Source organism: Cololabis saira, chromosome 11 (assembly GCF_033807715.1).
Source record: "Cololabis saira isolate AMF1-May2022 chromosome 11, fColSai1.1, whole genome shotgun sequence".
In the NCBI taxonomy this organism is placed as follows: domain Eukaryota; kingdom Metazoa; phylum Chordata; class Actinopteri; order Beloniformes; family Belonidae; genus Cololabis; species Cololabis saira.
In genome coordinates, this window is record NC_084597.1 from 25,616,032 (window position 1) to 25,632,336 (window position 16,305).

The window sequence follows — 16,305 nt, forward strand, 5'->3', positions numbered from 1 at the left end:
CACACACACAGTAAAAGAAAAAAAACCTCTTGCTTGTGTCACAGCATACCTCATCAATTGAATCATCTTCCCCTTTTAACAACTGATTTGTGCATAAACGTTTCCAGATGAGGATGTACTGTTAAAAGACTTCCCAGAAGCCCGAACGCATCTCGCTACTCACAAGACAACACACATTATAGTGAGTGACATGTGACACGTGACAGCTTCTTATCTTCATTACTGTTTGTTCAGTTGTGTTTTGGCAATTGAATTCTTAGTTAGAAATGAAGCAACCCGCAGTGTGAACAACATAAGTAAAAACTGCATTTGTTGTCACTCACTGAAAAGGAAATAAAAAAAAAAATCACTGTCTTGTCTCAATTGTTTTGTGTTACAGAACCAAACCTCTCTGTAAACTTTATTTTTGTACAATATTCATTTTATAACTTTTTACAGAATTAAACTTGTTTCTATTACACGAGTACGTCTCCTGGTATTGTGCCACAGGAACAACATCAAAGCGGAGCCAGATGGTGCTAATTTGCTGGGATGTGTTTACACAGGCGTCATGTAAAATTGGGGATGGAAATGAAGGTTGAATGGAGAATTGTGAAGATCGCTGGAGAGATTGCCTCCACATTGTGGTGTCTCCTTCTGTTCTGCATTCTTGAACGAGAGCCCGGGGTCGCACAGTAAACAAAAGCGAGCAGTAAAACGCCACTGTGTTGTAAATCAAGTCGCTCAAGAATCTTTCCACTGTGCAGAGAAGATGTGTAAAAGCTGGTAGCAGAAAGTGAAGAGGCCGACAGCGAGTCATGAAACTGACTCTAGGTGTTCAGACTAGGAGCTAGAGTTCATATTTAATCTTAATATTTAAAGTTCAAGCCCCAAATCTTTCTAATTGAATCTGAACATTTTCCAAGCATCAAAACTTACCATTAGTGTCACATCATTAAATGTTTTAAAAGAGGGAGTACAACTTCCTCCTCACGTCATGTGCCTATAATGCTTTGTTTTACCTTCTGTCTCATTAAACCTGGTGATCTGATTGATCAAAAATGGACAACAAATCAGCTGCTCATTCTCTGTTGTGCTACCAAGCAACACAGTGGGCAGGCATCCAGTAAAGCTGTTATATTTTTGCAGGAATTTCACATAAAGTAAAAAAAAAAAAAGCTATAACATACACTGAATTAAAGTGGAAACCCCCCCTAAAAACATATGTACTTGATTAAACCACCTTTGCCACATTGTTTAGATCACACACAAGAGCTCTTGTTGCTGTGGAGTCTCTCAGCAGTCCTGGGAAGCCTGGCTTCTTCGTTGCATCCTGTAGAGACCGGATAAGACGGGAATGGCAAAGAGAAAGGTCACGGACCACTTGGGTTTACAGCATGTAGAAGAATTACTCAGAGCTTATACTTGCAGATATTCTTTCCAGCACTAAATCTGCTTTATTGTGTCTTCTCCCATCAGTTATAGAATATCTCCACAACCGTTCCGACTGGGGTCGTCTGTAGAATTGAAACCTTCAGTATGGATTTTCCTAAATAGTTGCAGCAAAAAACTTTAAAATTGGTCTTCACAGATCAAAAGGTCATCCCATTTTGGAGAATATCTCTGCCGAATGACACAGATTAAAACTAAACATAAAGTGTATGGAACATTTCTAAATAACCAACAAAGTAAAGCTTTTAACCATCTTTTCCCATTGTTTCCATCAGCGATTATCCACTTAATGCTGAGGGCTCAGACACATTAGACAACGCCTGCGGTACAATTGGTGGAAGTAGTGGGGAGGGGGTCTTTCGTAATTTGAGCGAACTGAGCCTTTAATAAGTCTGTATTTAAATGTCTCTACCTTCAGGCAACAGTTTCTGCTCCCCACAAAGCTTCTTTCCATGTTGCTTTATCACATGGAGTTGAAATGATCAATATTCCCACCAGAATCAAAATGCACTCTCGTCCTTTCCTGCAGGTGGAACTTCACATCAACCTTGCATCGTGAAGCCAATCTGCCATCTTCTCTAAACTGCTTTTTAAATACACCACTTGTGGTTTGAGCTCGTCTGTGTGCGCTACGTCTCACTTTCATTTTAAAGCTTCAGGACATTTTCAAAGACAGACATTTAGCCTTTCCATTGGTCCTCTGCGTCCCCCCCTTCGTAAGTCACCAAGTAGAAACCACAGCTAAATAATGCATATGACATTTATATCTGTGTTTTTTCCACATGCTTATCAAATATCAGAGGATATTACACAGAATATGATGTGGAAAGCTCATGCTCATCCATGAAGGATTTTGGCTATCCATTTGTCAGTAATGCAACTAAATAAATAAATAAATAAATAACATACATTTAACTGACTTTCAAGAAATGTGGTATTAAAGAGTAGAGCTTGGGAAAAATGACAAAAAAAAGAGTTCATGATTCATCTTGGTAAAATAATTACTTTTACAGTAGTTGAAATTAAATGTGGACTTGCGTATGCATGCAAATGCCCTCCATATCTGTGTCCTTTTAAGAATCAGGAGAGCTGTAGCCTATCATATCTGCCACATGGCGAGAGGCTGGATTACTCTGGACAGGTCTTCAGTCTGTCAGAAGGCGAAGAGGCCGAAGCCGTGTCCTCCAACATCCACACCTACTGTTAGTTTAGAAGCATCGTGTTGGTGTGGACTCTGCCATCCAGGTCATGGTCATACACAGAAGGCTTTACTGAGAATGCCCTACGGATGGCAGGTGAAACATCTTCAAGAATCAGGGGAAAAAAAGTCAAACTGAAGGACCAAGATAAAACTCAAGTCAGAAGAAGATCATGCAGATCTTCTTCAGCCCAAAACTGTAACTCAGACCAGGCTTGTTTCCCGTTTTGTTACATCTCCATAGGAAATAAAAATAAAACACTTGAAATAAAACACAAACATGCATTCCCAATGCCAAAAATCAATGCTGGTCTTAAGACAATATTTAATTTATTTAATGTGTAACATGTTCATACTTTGGAAAAGCAATGAGTGAAAACAGCTTTGAGATTTGAGAAAGTCAGGCTGCATGGGACATCTTCAGCTGGTGCCTCAGAGGAAGGGTATTCCTTTGATCAGCAGGTAAAAACAACTCCTAAAAACGACTCCTTTTCACTTTACATGAAATATATCACTACTTGACAAGAAGGTACAAATTCCTTTTAGTTATCCAAGTGGGATATATGATGTAGATTATAAAGATAATCTGGAAATACATGAATGAGGCTTTAAAATGCCACAATCCAAGAAAAAGATAAAAAGCATAGTTCCAAAACTATCAAACCATAAAAACATTCCCACGTAGCACAGGCTGCATTTTTATTACGTCTTTGTGATTTATTGTTTGTGAGCTGTTCTTCATGGCGATGAAAAGCGCCAGACCACAAAATCTAGAGATGATTTATGAGGCATTAGCAAACTCTGGAGGACAATGGAAATTATAAAAAAAAAAAAAAAAATACACTCCACATAAGTAAAACGGACGTCAAAAGTTTAGTCCTTTTGGCGGATTGTGAATTCCGAGGAGTTGGACATAAACTGTATGAAGTTACATTTCCCTCGATACAGAAGCATACACAAATGAAGTGTTTGTGCTTAACTGTACCAGCGGGAGGACAGACACTAAATTTTATCAATTTAATTGTTTCTGCTATGCAGAGTTTTAGACGAAACCTCTGAGTTCAGCCGTGCATGCGCACCCTGTCGGTTATCTGGTATTCAATTAGCTCCTACTGAAGTCTTTCAGATTTTGCGTTTCTTCCATTCTGGTTCTTTTTCAGCCTCCTCATCCTCCTCTGATTCCTCTGCAAACATAGGCTCCGGCTGGGTCCTACAGGGATTCAAGAAGGCCAGATTGAGATGTCTGTTCTTTCAGGCAACAGTTAAGTTTCATGTAGAACAGGAAGACAAACAGATGTGACATATTAGGCTAATTATTTCTTCTTTACAGATCAAATGAAGCCTGGAGAAGTTGACTGTTCAAACCAGACATGTATATTTAATGGACTCTGTCATGACTAGCCAAGGCTATAAATGGTGACATAGTGTATGGCATTAATACATGCTGCATACGTGCTCCAATAAAGCATTAAAGAAGTGATTCAATTCTGAAACCTACTTTTGGTTTGGTTTCATCACTCAGCTCTAATCGGATCCTTCAGGAAAATAAAGGCCAGCAGATGAAGCTGGAGTAACGACGGCTAACGACTAACCTGCTGTCTGAGAAAACTAACTGAGCTTGTGTACTTCTTCCCATTCACTCACTGTGTATCACCGGTATATTATACTCGGTTAAAGACAGATATTATGCAATCTGTTAAATAGACAGTTAAGCTTACATGTTTGCCCTGTTCTGGTTTTGACCTACGATGCGTTTCTGTAAAACACAGCAGCTTTTTAAACAATACACTTTCAAATTGTTAAGACAAAGCCCAAGTACCATCACAATACCATAAGTAGCAATCCCGATCTGTACTGTCTGCAGATGAGCTACAGCTTAAAGAAGAGATAGGTTGAATTGGAGCAGAAGGCAAGATCAAGCTCACGATTTATGTTTCCGTTCTCTTACGTTTTGTATGCTGGGGCAACCCAGTAAGGGTTGTCTGCTGCTTCTTTGGCGTGACGCAGGATGGCCTCTCGTGGGTTACTGTCGTCAGTTTTATCAAGAGCAATGTTCTTCACAATGAATGAAGACAGAGTGCCACCATGAGCTGCTACTCTGCCTCCTCGACCTGCAAGAGTTTATGATTCCCAAATCAGACACAGTTGGGACTTAAGAGATGCAAGAAAGGAAAAGAAAACACACATAACATCTCCAAGAGGGTTCGTCTCATTAAGTGAAACAAATCATCAAATGTTACTTATGGATTAAGCCTGGGTTAAATCAGTGGAGGAAAAACTGGTTTGGCAGTGCATTATCTACTAGACTCTATACACGGTGACATGACCTGGCTTTAAAGATTTGCATTCAGCAGATGTATGGGACACAGTGTGCACGCTGTTTTCCACTAGTGGTTGTCGGGACTGTTAGCTGTCATGAGTAGGGTCTAGGTAACAAGTCCTGATGTTTTTCAATGGCTGTCACACGCAGATTTACAGATAACCACTGTCTGCTCATTAAATACACCAGTAAAATTTGCCAATACAGCATCCATCTGCTTATCTACTACAGAATGTTATGCATTTAAATTATTCTCTGTACCGCAGACACAGTCCTGCTGCTGCTGGATTTTACTGTACTTAGTGGAACTTTAAGTGAAACCTTTCCTACTTTCCAGGAATGACATCTTAAAAGAAAGAGGATGAAATATGCTCGTGCACACATGCTTAAAACACGCAGAGATTTCTCGCTGTAGCTACACACTGGGGTTGTTTAGGGACTGAGAGACACATCTTTCCATTGCTTGTAAGCATCCAGCCGACCGCCAAACATTACCTTGCACTTATGCGAAGTCAGTTCACACGCAAGATAAACAAAATAAAGATGGTCTGTAATCTGAAAACCACTGGCCTTCTATCGAGAAGCTGCGTGTATTTTCATTTTCTGTCTTTCTCTCAACCTCAGTGGCAATTGCGTTTTTATATTTATATAAGAAATCATGCAATAGTGACCTGCAAGTGGGCTGCAAGCACAATAATTTGGCTCTCTTATAATGTCTAATTATCGTTTAGATGAGCTTCGATTAACTCCTTTATGATTTTTGTCAAAATATTTTGCGTATTAACAACTTTAAATTATAGAAAGACTGACTGATTTCCTCTTTCGAATGAAAGACAGTATTTGTCTGCAGAAACTACATATGGATTGATAGTCTTATTTGTACATTTTTCAAGATTACCACTGTTTGTAGGCACTTTTTTGGGTGGGAAAATATACCCATTATGGATAGCTTCTATTATTACAAATAGTGCTGAAAGCAGGAAGTTAAAATTGGCAGCGGCAAATCAGCTGGATTAAAGCTCATGGAAGATGTGGTCTGGTTCATGTGCTTAATAGAGCTAAGCTCTGAAGTTGTTTTATAACTATCCATAGGTGTGGCATTTATGGAAGTTAGCATCAAGTAACACTAGAAAGACCCAAACACGGGTTCCTGACAAAGTTCACAATGTTTCCTTTTGTCCCAGATGTTAACAAATATGCGGCAACAGAAGACCAGAGTGGATCTTTGAAAGGCCAAGTTGGCGCAGCTCTTTTATAGGATTGCATAATACTGAACACACCAACAACAGTGGACTCGCACATGTCTTTAGAGGGAAAAAAAAAAGGATTTGTCCAGCTACAAGCTTGACTCTGAAAACCCTTCAAAACCAGCTGTAGAACTGTAGCTATGACTAATTACTTTCCTCGTGTTCTTATTCAGCTTAACACTTGGCTGTTTAAATGTTACCTGGTCCAGACACAGGAGGCTCAGGCTTGTGGGATCTCTTTGGGTCAAGTCTGTCCTTTTCCAGCTGTTTTCGTGTGCTTCGCTGTCGGGCCTCTCTGAACATGGGTAAGGCATGAGCTGGAGACACAAAGAATAAACAAACATATTAAAGTTACTGCGGTAAGTAACATCAAATAAGACGGCCGCATGAAAAAGCAGTGAAGGAACTTTGCAAAAAGCTAAATTTTTGCAGCAGAGACACAGTACGGCTCTAAAGTGCAGACAGATTTACAAGCTGGCGATGCACAAAGAGGGTTCAATGATGTGCACCACCTTCAAAGGAAAAGTTGTGTTTGAGCTTGTAAAACACTAAATGTCCTTTAAACACAGCTTTAATCAGGATATAGGCCCAATCAAGTCGAAACAATTTACATCTATGAATTACACTGCATTTTAAAGAATTGTGATTTGAAGGCGGTCACTAATAACTTTTATGTTAAGCTTGTTCAGTGTTTTCCATTTTTGTTCAAGGAAGATTCATATCTTCTTTATTTAGCGCCGGAAAGTCCTGAGCACAGAACCAGGCTTTTTTATAAATTTGTTCAGTTTCTTTGCACAGAGAGCTAATCTCCAGTCCAGTAGTCATTCATCCCAGTGTGTCTAAATCCTGAAGGAGCAAAGTATTATTGCTCTCTGAGGTTTTAGCAAGCAATGACCACTATTGGCCTACACTCGACTTCTTTGGAAATGTTATTAATTGATGCTTGCATGACACGCAGCACCCCAGCGTTTCAGAATCATCGGAGTGAGAGGAGGCTGTTTGCAAGAAGAGTCGTGCTGGTTCATCCTCAGCACACCGAAGTGAACGTGTGTCTCCCCTCAGTCTTTTTTTTAAACCTACGACTATTATACACTCCGTTTTTCACATACATGAGGTGGTACAAAAAGACAAAACAAGAAACACTTGATTGAAAGTGTGTATGTTTGGATAACTCAAAAAATGAGTCCGATATCAAATCCTTAGCCCCTAGAGATACTGTATATTGTTTGCTTTTTTTCCCCAACTGCCCCGTAGGTGACATGACATCGGACAATGTCAGATGTATCAATGTCATCAGTTTGAAGTGCTTTTGTAAAGTCACCGATGACTAACGGCAATTGTTTTTTGGCACGCTGGTGATGTTTCGTTGTATTGAACAATTGTGCAGATGGAAGAGTAGTAAACTAGCTTTTTAGCAGGCATTTTGCAAATGTGTCATTTTGGAAATGGTGAATGTCAAATGAGGGAACAAAAACAGACCGTTTCAGTCTTATGTGAGAGGAATAACTTATTTGATTAAAAACATGGGAAGTTGTCATTTTGTAGACCTTTTAAATGAGGTTCATGTTCTTCATGTGCCATGCCTGCTTCCCCAAAACTGTATTACCTAGACTGGTATGAGGCATCTATATTTGTTCCACTTGATCTCTGGCAGCATCTTCTAGCATAATGTACACCAGTATATTCAATATATGTTTAGAATCAGACGATTACTTTGCCAATTTTTACACTTTCGTGAACGCCATCACAACAAAACCCCCCCCCCTCCAATCCTAGAGCATCAGAGTAAACGGGTGCATCATTTAGTGTGAATGAGTGCCCTTGAAGTTGTGTGAGAAAGACTGTGTATGTTAGCATTTACGCTGAAAAGTGTGTATGCTCTGCTCTTATCCTCGGGGTTACAAAGAGACACTGTAGTAAAGAGCTAGATTAAGTGATTTTCCATTCAGGAGCCCTGTCGCTGTTCAGTGTTAATTCTTCTCCTCCATGCTACATTAAGCAAAAAGGTTACTGTTAACAGATTCCCTCGCTTTTCTCAATGGGCCATCACTAGCTTCCTGTCCCTTCTAATTTTCCAGTGCCAGGCCATCAAGTGCGTCACTCGGCACTTGCAGCAGTGAAATGCCTGTCTACTTCACACCCTGTTGGCATGGAAATGAAATCACATGATGCATCTGAAATGGGAGTCGCAGCCTAAACAATAAATGGTGTCTGAATTGGGACTTAGCAGCCGGTCCGTGACATCAAGTCGACAGCTGCTCTGTTCCCGTTGGTTCATGTATTTGGTTTGGGGGCAAAGGTGTGCAAGGCACGCACAAAAGAGATGACAGCCTCATGTGTTGGTGATATGACAGGTAGTGGGGTGGTTTTGTGTTTGCGTGTGTCATTAAACCAGCAGGAGATCACGCCAGCGGAGGTAGGAGAGGAGGTTGTCTCTTGCGTGATTCCTGCATGACAGGAGACCACACGGCCGTCGCGTGGCACAACGCCTCGCGGCTGTCGACTCAATAATCCACACCCCACTCAATCAGCTAATGGGCCCGTGAACATCCTAACAAACTCTCATTCCATGCAAAGCCCCTGGCATGAGACAAGAGTTGGTCGGTGTATTTGTGCTTATGGTGCGAGGCAGACAGAGGTAACAAAGCCAGGCTGGCCTGAGAAGACACATGCTCTGCTGGTCACGCCATACACTTAGAAGATAGTTAGCATGCTTTTTTATTCTTTGTGAACTCTTCACCTATCATATGAAGGGCAGAGCACTTAACAGAAAGGGTTGTGAGTCGACATGAACCAAATACCTAGAGAGCTTTAAGGTACAGTAGGCACTTCACTTTGTTTCGTTAAATGCTGTGAATGAGTCGGAGCAGAAGAAGAAAATCATGCATAAGTAAATGTTGCATTCCCTTGTACAGACACAGATGAACTTACGTGTGATGATGTAATCTTGTGTTAGTGCCTCTGCTTGTCTCTCTTTGCGCTGACTCTTCACTACACACAGCTTAGCCCCCCTGAAAGACAGACGATGTGATAAAAAAATGCTGAAAGTCATGAACAATAGTTTCTTTTTTTTACACAATTGTCCGCTTCCAGAATTTCATATTACTTATAAAGTGTTAAAAGAAAAAAAAAAATAACTCAGCTGCTGTCGAATCAGCATTAAAAGTAGATTACAGATGGGCGATGTAGATTTACCATACAAGACAAAGAAACAATTCAGTTATGGCATGTGTTTTGCTGAAAGGAAACAAAACACATGCAGTGTGCATCTGTATATGTGCGAGTCCTCCATGCCAGGTGGATTAATCTACACCCACTGGGTCGCGCCAGATGGTGCCTCTCCTCTATAACATGAAGGATGCAGTCCAGAATTTCCAAAAAGTAATTATAAGACAGTTTCCCACTTTGCACAGGCTCAGCAAAGGCAGCTGCAGTTCTCAAGTTTGTCCATTCTAAATGTACATAGTTTTCTTAATAAAAATGATTTTAATTATATTATTATTATTTTCAAGTCATACTGGGATGTATAATATAATGCAATACTGCAATTTTTTCAATGGCCTTTCTAGAATATCCCTATTATGGCCTCTGATGTAGCCGTGTGAGCCTTTAGTAATATAGGGGCAGATATACTTGCTGTTTGAGCCTGCGTTCGCGTCCGTTTGTGTTCACAACCAACTGCAACGTCGCTCGCATAGTACACGAGGAGAGCGCGTCGTACCGGCGGTAACCGATTGGGGGCAATATGCAGAGCCAGAGTTAGAAAAGTAATCAAATATTTGGTAGTAGTTTAATAAACCAGCGGGTGGAATAAAGATAAATAAACAAGACAGCAACACAGATGAAGATGAAGAGGAGATCACTGCACTGCTTTTCTTGTGATCTTGGTAAAGAAAACAATGCGATCGGAGGTGGTTTATCAGGCCGTTCAACCAAAGCTGTCGGGAGATTGGAGAGTTCTTCGTCTTGCCGATGCAGGTAATTGATAATGAGAAACAGCGGCAATATTTTTCGCATTTCCTCTGTTTCGTTTGACGACTTGTTACATGGGATTGTCCCGCTACTTCAGCTCAAAACCAGACACGGCGAGTCCGAGACCGCAGCAGAGAGCTGGCTGTCATCCTGCGCTACGTGTGACAGGGACGATCTGTAGCAGCCACTTACAAGCTTGGAGCGTACACGCGCATGTCGTCAGGAGATTCATTTACCAAAATATCTGGAGCAAAGTCAGTCGAGCAATGACTGAAGAACCTCCGAATCCAGCTCAGACGATTGACCGGTGGACAAAACAGCCCACCAGCACCACCACCGCTCCATCTTCTGACGAGCACGGATATAACGGGCACGACTCTATCTGCACCAGGAATGTGTTGATCTACTGCCCGCTGTTTTGACACGCATGTTTGTCACTGTGCGTTTGCAATGTCACATCATAAATGTGAGGATAACAACTGCTCAGCCTCTCTTCATAACATTCCGCCATTTTCCAACATCCGTGTCAAGGCACTTGTGGTCAGCCGGTATCTGACCTGGACCAGTGCCGCTCGCAGGCAGAGCGAGAACTGCAGGTGCGTGTTCAGTGTCTTTTGGAGAACGCAGGATACGCGTGACAGCCATGATGCGTACGCGTTCTGAACAGCAAGTATATTCTCCCCCATAAAGGTGAAGTAATATCAAAGATAACAATAAAAATAAAAAAAATAGAACATACCTGTGGCTTTTGATCGGATCATAGTATACCTTGGCCAGTCCGTTCGAAGTTCCCACCATTATCTGGTTAAGTTTTGGGTGCCACAGACAGCGGACAACACTCTGAAATACACACACACACACGTAAAAATTATATGAATGTATTTATTTATTTTGGTAGCATCAACAAGAGGTGGTAAATCTCAGATCATGATTTCAGACAGCCATCCACAATTTTTATCATATTTAGTAGCAAGGCTTTATCTTAGTCTCTCAGTCTTGTTTTTAGTCTTCTTTGTAAAGCGCTCTGAGATCTGTCGCTTCAGGTGAAAAGCGCTATATAAATTGAAATTATTATTATTAGCCTGTCATAAACTCACTCCGTTGTGAGTGAAAAGTCGAAAGAAATTAGGTTGTGGTTCTCAGGTAAGAGTAATCTTTTATGCTTTAAGTACTGTGAGTGTGTGACCCAGGTCAGTTATGGAGGTACGCTGCAGAAAAGCCCCAGTGTGCTCTGGAGCTCTAGTTGACTATATTTGGTTGCCGGGATGAGTGCTGGATCCCTCCGTCTGTTTGTGACAGATGGACCAGTGCCAAGAGGCAAATGTGACTACAGTTATCCGGAGGTGGGTGTTTTGTCTGTGTGTGTGTGTGTGTGTCTGTGTGTGTGTGTGTGTGTGTGTGTGTGTGTGTGTGTGTGTGTGTGTGTGTGTGTGTGTGTGTGTGTGTGTGTGTGTGTGTGTGTGTTAAAAAGAGACAGACAAGAAAAAGGAGGCAGGTACTGAGTTGAGTTGAAGATCCTCTGTTCATGCTGCGATATGTGAGCCACAATGGCGAACTAGACACCCCCTCCAGCAGCAGCCCCTTTATTCACACACTATATTATCAAAGCCTTCTGTTGGGGTCTAGAGAGGTAGTGTGGGATGGGGGGTGGGTAAAAACTATGACTGGGGCATCCAGATTCTGTGACAGTGAAAGCTCCTTAACGCCCAGCTGTTCAGCTTCCCACCAGGATATGACGGGAAGCAGCACAACCATACGTACAGACCGTCCCACAGGACAGACGCGTATGCAGGCAAATTCAGAGAAACCAGCATCAATGCCTAGATGAATCTCTTTCCTGTGACATAACAGGAATGAAAGTGGACTTTGTCAGAGCTTCACGTGACACACACGCACACCATCAGGTCAGGACATCAGTGGTGTGTTGCTCTTGAGCCAGATGAAAGTTAATCTGCTCAACCAGATGAGCCAACTGTAACTGAACGTTCTATACAATGTTTGAATAAACTGGATCTGCTTAGCATGAGCTAGGGATGGGCGGTACGGACTAAAAAATGTATCACGATAATTTCTGGCATTTATCCCGATAACGATAAAAATGACGATAAAAAAAATACCAATACAAAAAGTGTCATCAAAGGGAATCTTTCTTTCAGGCTCATTTATTTCTTTCAGGCTCATTTATTTATTTATTTACGGTATTTATTTATTTTTCTTTCTTTCAGGCTCATTTCTTTCTTTCTTTCTTTCTTTCAGGCTCATTTCTTTCTTTCTTTCTTTCTTTCTTTCTTTCTTTCTTTCTTTCTTTCTTTCTTTCTTTCTTTCTTTCTTTCTTTCTTTCTTTCTTTCTTTCTTTCTTTCTTTCTTTCTTTCTTTCTTTCTTTCTTTCTTTCTTTCTTTCTTTCTTTCTTTCTTTCTTTCTTTCTTTCTTTCTTTCTTTCTTTCTTTCAGGCTCATTTCTTTCTTTCTGTCTTTTTTTCTCATTTCCTCAATTTATCATTTTTATCGTGAGATGACAAATTCTTACAGTGGGGAATATTTATGACGGTTTATCGTGAACGGTAAAATATCGCCCATTCCTAGCATGAGCCTTAACAATGTCAATCATGAACTGGACAATTGAGACAATTTCAATAACTAATTCCAATTTGATAAGCATGCACGCAAATGTATTTGCATTTCATGTAATCCACAGAATAATTTCAATGTAAATCCTGATTTAAACAATAATTTTGAAAAGGGAAAATTGGTTGTATTTCTCCTGGGGAGGATCTTCAGCCCCATCTAAGGTTTCAGACCAGCTACAACATGTACCAACATGTACCATGCAAGCATCATGAGGTCCTCAAGTCCACACAGGGAGGCTGTGCTCCAGTGGAAATGTGCGATGGATAATAAATTGGCCTGTCAGAGTTGCTACAGCAACAACAGTCCCCTCATAAAGACCTGAGAGAGACCACAGTCTGGAATTGTGTTTCACTCTGCAGGTGCTGTCAAAGCTTTGATGTTTATAACACACATGGAGAAGCCTATACTCAACGACGAAAACGAAGAATGACAACACAGACTGACTGATGTTCAGCTGAACTCACAATGTGGCCAAAGACCTAAACAACTGTGTCCACGGTGGAGCAAGTTTTACAGAGGAAAGACGGTAACATCTTGGCTGAGTGGGGCCCGCTGAAACTGCATCCACTAAGATGTCCACAGCCAATCCAATAGTAGGAATGCTTTCCAGATATACCCAGAGTATGATATGTTGATACTCCAGCCACCAGTGTTTGTTTCAAATCCAGTAAATGTCATCACGTCATGTAGGAGGAACCTTTGCATGGATCAGTTCTTCAGTAGCAGTAGCACGATCCAATGTTTCATCAAAATACCATGGCTACATAAATTAACTACATTTTTCTCAATATGTGTACTGATTATGAAATAATATGAATATATAATATATAATTTAGAACAGGTGAGTGGATCCAAATGTGCACTTCTGAAAGAATGAGATACGTTATGAAACGTTAAAAAAAAATGCTACTTTTAGTAATTCAGCTACACACTGCATCGGCTAGGGTCCAAGCAGTCTTTAAAAAGAACTAGTTCAGCGGAACAAATCACTTTTACATCAATCATGAACAAAGTCAATGTCTACCACTCATGCTTGGTTGATGCTGGCGTAGATGAAAAACTGTTTTTGTATCAAAGAAAAAGCATGGCTCTGAGTTATCAAACCCTTCAAAAACTACTGAAGAAGGAGAGCAAAGAATCTAAGGTTACTTATCTTGCCTCCAAATTCCTCAGATAGAAATCTAATCAACTAATAATGGCATCTGTGGGAGGCAAGCCCAATGCACAGAAAATCTTTTGAGTGGGAAAAAAAGGGTTCTTACTCAATATTAGAGAGGTGGTAATGAAGGTCCCTAATGGATGGATTGTCAGTATTGGAGTGGTGGGGATAATGTTATGACTTATAGGTGCAGACATTTACATAAAGAGAAAGTGCTCATCTTTTTTTGGGGATCTCCATCTAAAAAGGCAGCCAAAAACCTGTTGTTTCTTCTCATTTCTGGTGGAATAATATTAGATTTAGCATGTTTGAAAGTATTTACTCAACAGGTCTATGACCGCCTCTGGTCTCCAGCACACCCCAGAATCCAGGTCTGGGGTTACAAAGACTGTTTAGTTACAAATGACTGATGGTCCTTCCTTTCACTCGGCCGCCTGGTACGCCACTTTATAAAGGCTGCACTTAAATTCTTGGGCCATCGCAGCAGCAGACGGGTGATGTAAACACAGTAAATAGCACATTCATCTGGTTCCCTGAGTGCATTTCAGCCACAGACAACTGATATGTTGCAAAGAGCTCAATTAGAATCAGATCAAAATTATTTCACAAGTAACATTTCCATCTGATTGTGGCGGCAGTGTTATATTTATGTTCAAAAATGTGATGTTGCTGTTCACTACGGGGGTTGGAGGAGTCTTTTGCCATATGGTCAGTAAGTTTAAAAAAAACACACTATAAGAAACAATGATGGATAAAAGATATTTTATTTCTATTTCCATGAACCGCCCCTTAAACCTCTTTTTTGGAGAAGAAAGTATAATTAACATACCATAGTCGATTACTACTAGTATATAAATTCAGAATGATCTGTACTGATAAAAACACTGCCATATTGACTCCAGACTACACTGCTTTTGTGGCAACAGGACACATTTTGTGGGAAATCTGCACAGATGTTAAACAGCCAGGAAGTTTTTCATGTCCTTCCCTGAAACTGAACTGAAGCTTTTGGTATTTCTCACAACAGTAGAAGCTTCGAACAAGGGAAAGGCCAATGGAAAAAAAAAAAAAAAGAACTTCCAAATGTTTACCCTCTCTTCAGTAGCGTGAAAGAGAAGACAAACGTCCAGAGTGATGCAAGGGAGCAGGCTTGTTAAGTCCTAAACAGACTCTTTTACCCAGATTGTTTGGGGTGCTTTGTTTAAAGGTGTCTGCAGTGAAAGTGGGAGCAAACAGACTCTGGCAGGAACATAAATACAGGGGACAACGGAGTTAACTGTTTGGCTAAAACTGACCAATAGCCATACAACCACGTGGTTTGTGCCGTTCACTGCTGAATAAAACCACTTTTTATTTTTTAGTGGGATCATTATTACTAAGCACTTAAAAGTCAAGTGTATTTTAACTGAACACAGCTTACAGCTCACTCAGCTCTGTGGACTGTCATGTCCTATCTACCACTATACGGGAACGGGAGTTTTCCGGAGAAGAGAGAATTGTGAATTTAATTTTTTTAGAGAAAATTTTTATAACAATAATGAAATACAATTATATAATTATAAAGTGACTAACATTGAAGAGAGTGAATTCTTTTTCAGTGTATTCAGATGAGTTCTGAAAGGTTCATATAGCTCTTTTAGGTTAATAACTAAGCAGACTTGAAAGCTTACATTCGACTTAGATCCTTTTATTTAATATGCCATCTGAAATTTCAAAATATTACTTTAACTCGAGTATAATCCAGTGACTACTGTTTTGTCATGCAATTCTGGATTCATGGATCCATCCATCCATCCATCCATCCATCCGAGAGGCAGGGGTTCACCCTAGATAGGTTGCCAGTAGGGCTGTTCGATTTTGCCCAAAAATAAAATCTCGATTTTTTTCTCTCAAAATCCGATTTTCGATTACGATTATTTTGTGAATTGACAAAAGGCAAAGAAATGATTTCAAATATGCTGTTTTTTTATTGAACATTTGCCCCATTGGGCTTTAAGTGCAAACTTTGCTCTTATTAATCCAAAAATGAATGAATAAAGTGCAAAACTCTGTAAAATAAGTTTAAAAAAAGTTTAAAAAAAATAAAATATAAAGTTTTATCTCTGAAAAAAAAAAATCAGCAAATCAGCACTTGCAAACATACAGTAAGTTATATTTCCAATTAAATAAAACAAGACATTTTCTAATTAAACTAAACTGGGTGTTTGCATGCTAAATAATAATGCAACCCATGAAGGAGGTAGAGGTGTGTAATGTCAGTCATTACATTTGCTATTCACATTTGCAAGTTTTTTGCAAGGAACACGAGCCGGTCTACGGCATCTGGCTTGAGGGATGCCCGGTGGCATGT

At 40.3% G+C, this 16,305-nt stretch overlaps 1 protein-coding gene across 1 annotated transcript in view; it reads right to left on the reverse strand.

The window, feature by feature from the left end:
• Positions 1-2,952: 2,952 nt before the first annotated feature.
• The window catches only part of LOC133455229 (WD repeat-containing protein 70), a 54,201-nt gene continuing 40,848 nt past the window's right edge, over positions 2,953-16,305 (reverse strand). The window contains exons 14-18 of the mRNA XM_061734166.1: positions 10,908-11,008; positions 9,128-9,207; positions 6,397-6,513; positions 4,578-4,740; positions 2,953-3,839 (exon numbers count right to left, since the gene is read on the reverse strand). Coding sequence (XP_061590150.1) covers positions 3,752-3,839; positions 4,578-4,740; positions 6,397-6,513; positions 9,128-9,207; positions 10,908-11,008 — 549 coding nt within the window. The 3' untranslated portion in view covers positions 2,953-3,751. The remainder of the gene's footprint in view (positions 3,840-4,577; positions 4,741-6,396; positions 6,514-9,127; positions 9,208-10,907; positions 11,009-16,305) is intronic.